Below are 4791 nucleotides of genomic sequence, written 5' to 3' on the forward strand. Positions count from 1 at the left end.
CGGCGGGGGGGGCACACCCCCCCCCATCCTCTCCCTACATGTCGCCTATGTCTGCCTATGTCCTTAGACCATTACGGCTACAACCTATACCCCAGTACCCTTTTAGATGTCTTCTACTGTACAGTAAAGGTGTAATTGCAGTGCACTGGAGCAGGCTTGATTAATCGAGTTTGCTGAACTGTGGCAATTACCACACTCCAGCAGACTCCAGTGTCATGTGAATTAGCATCCCTACGCTGAAAAATGGTGGCAAGGGCGCTTTAAAGCTCATTCAACAAGCATTAGTTAAAGTACCCCCACCGCCGTTTTTCAGTGTGGGAATGCTGATACGCTTGACATTCTGGACAGGATATTTGGCTACATATTAAACAGATGGAAATGTCCTTGTCCCAAGAGATATATACAAACAAAGATCTTGCCAACGGGTCTAAATTTAAAGGGTTACAGAGTGGAGGCTGACTGGGTGAGCGCTTGGCTCCCTGGGGTAGCATGCAGGCTGTCCTGGCCCTATTATGGCCCAATGGACAATCAGTGGGGCTGTAGCAGTGGTAAGAGCTGACCACAGTTGGCCCTTACTGTCACAGAATGGCTTGCAGATAGTTGCACCAACAACCTGAAAGGGCTGCTAATGCTTAAGAGTGCCAGAAGCTCTTTAAAGTTCACAATTAAGAGGTAGCCCCAGACTAGAGACTGATAGAGCAGCCCCTGTAGCTCCTGCAGTGGTCTCCAGTCTTAATCAGCTATTACTAATAGCTCCCATGGCTTTCAGGCATTTTATCACACTTCAGCCAGTGGGCAGGCACATGTGCACAGCCCTTAGTGCTGTATATTTTGTAGTGTCATACATTTTGTAGCACTACAGAAATAATACCTTCCAGGGTCCTGTGTGACGGTCACAATCACTTCTTAAAAGAACTGAAAGTAGGACAGCTTCCTTTCAGAGATTTAGGTGTGCTGAGTATCCTTTTGTAGCATGGTGTCCCTATACTTCAGCTCTTCAATTTTTATACTTCTCCACACAAGTAGATTTCTTATTTTAAATATTTTTCAGAAGGGGCTTTAAAAAACTTGATGGTTGGGTTCTCAGTTTTGGGGAGTATCTGCACTCTCTTGTTGGAACTTTGCTTCTTTCATTTAAGTTTTGTCTGAAACTTTGAGTTGCATGTTTTTAATGATATTGGGAATAGATCCACCTGGTAAATAGTCAGCTCTATCCTACTTTTTGGGCCATCTAGCTGACTAGCTTTCAGCTGCTTTATGCAGGGTTGCTGTGGTATGACTCAATGTAAAGATTAGTCACAAATCCCAGAGGAAAGCTGCTTGTGTCTGAATGTTTGAAGGAAAAGCCAGCTATTCACCAGAGCAAATGGTGTTTGTGTTCCAAAGCAGAAGTAAGAGCAAGAGGCTTAGTCATATGCTTCAAGTTTGCATATTGCCTTTTGGACATTCCAAAAAGTGTACTTTACATTGCAAGACGGTCAGCTGAATCTGCTGCAAAAAATGCATTTCAAAGCCAAAACTTAATAAAATTTCCTCTAAAGGATGGTTGAAGAGCTGTATTTTCTTACCATTTGTTTCAGGAAAGCTTGTGATTTTTAAGTCAGAAATAACATTAAAATTTTACTTGTGTGAGAATTATTCAGAACGGATGAATACAGTGGGATTAGAAGTCCAGTTTCATGGAAAATGTAAAGTCCCACAACATGAATTTAGTACAGGTAGTCCTCGGACTTACGACACAACTAATTCTTAAAAACCGTATCTTAAGTCAAAATGTTGCAGCTCGGAACCAATTTTCCCATAGGAAACAATGTTATAAATGGGGAATTGGTTCTTGAACCAAAGCCCAATACCCTATTTTCACCAAAAATAACCCAGAATTTTGTATTCAGTCAATTATAGATTATTAATATAGCTACATTAATGTATTTATATTGTAAATAGCAATCATATTGATTTGGATGGACTTCTTTGAGGTGACTTTGCTGGACATTTGGAAGGGTTCTTGGCTGGAGTCTTCTTAGGAGTCTTGGCTGAAGGTTTTTCTGGAGTCTTGTCTGCTTTCTCAAAGTGTCCAAGGAAGTTTGGACAGATGTTCTCCAGGGAGATGGGCGACACAGCGAACTTGTTCGCTGGTGTGGCGTCGTGTTGGCTCAAGTGTTGTAAAGTCAAAACTGACGTCGAAGTTGAAACCAGGTGTCAATTTATAAATGTTGTAAGTGCAAAACGTTGTAACTCAAAACGTTGTAAGTCGAGGACTGCCTGTACTGTAAAATAATTTGCTTAAAAAAAAAATTAAAATGCACCAACTCTTAAGCAGCTGATGATCAGATACATGTAAATTTAATTACAGCAACTGTTCTTTGGGCTAGGTTGTTAGTGCTGCATGTTACACGTAGATGCTAACCTTCATTTAATGTCCGTGAAAATTTTGCTTTAATGCCAGATTACAAGAGCATCCCAATGGAATTAAAAGATACACTGTACAAAACAGATATAATTTCAGTGAATTCTAAATAAAATGTCTTAAGTGTTTCATTCATATGTTAGTTTTTAAATAAAGTTGATGACCTTCAGATTGCATTATAGATAAGTGTTCTACAGAAAAGTAAGAGTTTTATTTGAATTTATAGACTCATGCTTGATAGCAGGGAATCTCTAAGACCTGATTAAAATAGATTAAGTGAAATTTGATGGCTTTACCTGTCACTTAGGAAATATTCTTAAGATTACATACAATACAAAAGAGATATGATGAATTGAGCATATAAGATGTGTTAATTTTGCACACATTTCTGAGACCAAACAAATATAAAATCAATTTTTCAGTGTCTATCCAGATGGTCTTGGGACAGCTATCCCAAGGCTGAGTCTTAGGATACACTGAACAATCATAGTGTCTTCATAAAAACACATTGTCCTAATATAGTTATTGCTTTTATTATTGAGCTAGATGGTAAAATAATAAAATACTCTTTGATAAAGAGTTGAATCATTCTGCATCTAAAAGATTAAACTCTGAACAGCAGTGAATATCATTTTCATAGAACATCACAGCCAGCCAAATCTTCCACCAGGCAAGGTAATTTTAAGACTTCTTTATTTTCCAGACAATTTAGGTAGTCAGCATGGTGAACTGTCATGATTACTAAAATTCATAGCTGACATGTATCTCTAATTTTGGTGTGTAGCCAGATTCAGCTGTTTTAATTAGATACACTTTCTACATTCATTCCATCAGGTTAACCATATTGCCTTGCCATTTTTAATTTCAGTTTTACGGCGACTAGCACAGCAGGAAAGAGAAGTATGAGTCCAATTCAGGAGGAAGCTGGCTCTGATGATATGGAAGAAGAGGAAGTCCAAGACACAGAGCTGGATGAGAGAGACTCCTGTGCAGAGTCTGTTCCAGGTGGAAGGAAGAGAGCCAAGAAGTTCAAAAAGGTCAAGAAGGAGCAGGGTCCAACAGGTACGAGCTGTTTGGTTGATTATTTATTTTAAGGTTTGGAGATAGGGAAGTTGGGATTTCTGTGTCAGAAGAAACCAGTTGGGTGGTTATAATTCCTCAAAAGACAGGAGTCTACAGCTTGTTTCCTTCTGAGTCCAGCAAACCTTCCTAGATATTACAAGATTTACCTGTTTATACAGAGCTTTTGCATCAGCCTTGAAATTGTGAATTCTTGTTTGTGAACTTGACAGTTTGGGGTGACACAGGACATGTGCAAGTTTGTTTCCCTTGTATGACTACAAGGCAAGCACATTAACATAAACAAAGCATCAGCCAGGTATATTAAAAGCTAAGCACTATTTGTAATCAATATAAAGGATGAGCTGAACAAAAAGCAAAAATAACAAAAACCTGCATTTCATAGTAGTATAAAGGGTATTACAAGTTCAAAACACTCCATTAATTTCTAACCTTTTCTCTGAAGTAGTTAAATAAAATATCTGAAATGGGAAAATGGAGAAAGATAGATGAAGGAAAAAAGGAAGCAGTGCAGAGAGAACTTTTCACTTCAAGATTTGACTATAGCAAAGTGGATGTTGTATTGTATACAGGCTAGTTTTTATTACAAATATTGAATGAGAGCCTCTCTTATGACCTCCAGTACCCTGTTAGGTGAAAAGTCTCAGTTGACTAATAAGGTATCACATCTACTCAAAGAACCTTGCCTGCCTGAGTCTTTCATCAAGCACTAAGTTACTATTATTATTTGATATTAGACTTGGAAACTGGTTTGCCCCAGGGAGTAGCTAGCTCCTTTTTTTAAATGGGATTTGAGCTGATTAGAGGCAGAAAACAGAAAAAAAAAAAAAAAAAAGAACAAACCCTACATTCAAAATAGTGTTTGCCTCCTGACGGTCACATGTATAGTCCCCTGTATTAAGTAATTAATGAGCTATATGTGCGGGCCGGGAGCGCTCCGAGCCCTTTTTCATGCTGCATGCGGGCTGTGGCCAGCAGCCCGGGCACGCGGGGGTGGAGAGGGAAGGCCTTCGCTCTGGAATTAGGCACGGACGCGTATCGGTAGTTTAAAAGATTGTTTACTTACACCGAGATGGCAATGGTGTAGGCTGGAAAGCTTGATTAAGTTGCAGTTACAGACAGACACAACACAGACGGTCTCGTGGAGGTTGCTAGGCTCCACGGTGCAGAGCTCTGGATGCTCTGGGTGAACAGGCCACCAATGTAGAAATCGTAAATACGTCTTATATTAGTCGCGCTCGAAGACGGGAAGAGGTGGGCGGTGGATCAGGCCGCCACGCTCCTCTGGATCTCACACAGGGTTT

General features: G+C 39.9%; 1 protein-coding gene across 2 annotated transcripts in view; it reads left to right on the forward strand.

The window, feature by feature from the left end:
• PARN (poly(A)-specific ribonuclease) overlaps positions 1-4791 on the forward strand; it is a 143072-nt gene that overhangs the window by 132269 nt on the left and 6012 nt on the right. For both annotated transcript variants that reach the window (XM_006015524.3, XM_006015525.3), the window contains one exon: positions 3276-3469. In XM_006015524.3, the coding sequence (XP_006015586.1) occupies positions 3276-3469 (194 nt within the window). The remainder of the gene's footprint in view (positions 1-3275; positions 3470-4791) is intronic.

This window comes from Alligator sinensis, unplaced genomic scaffold (assembly GCF_000455745.1).
Source record: "Alligator sinensis unplaced genomic scaffold, ASM45574v1 scaffold73_1, whole genome shotgun sequence".
NCBI classification, from domain to species: domain Eukaryota; kingdom Metazoa; phylum Chordata; order Crocodylia; family Alligatoridae; genus Alligator; species Alligator sinensis.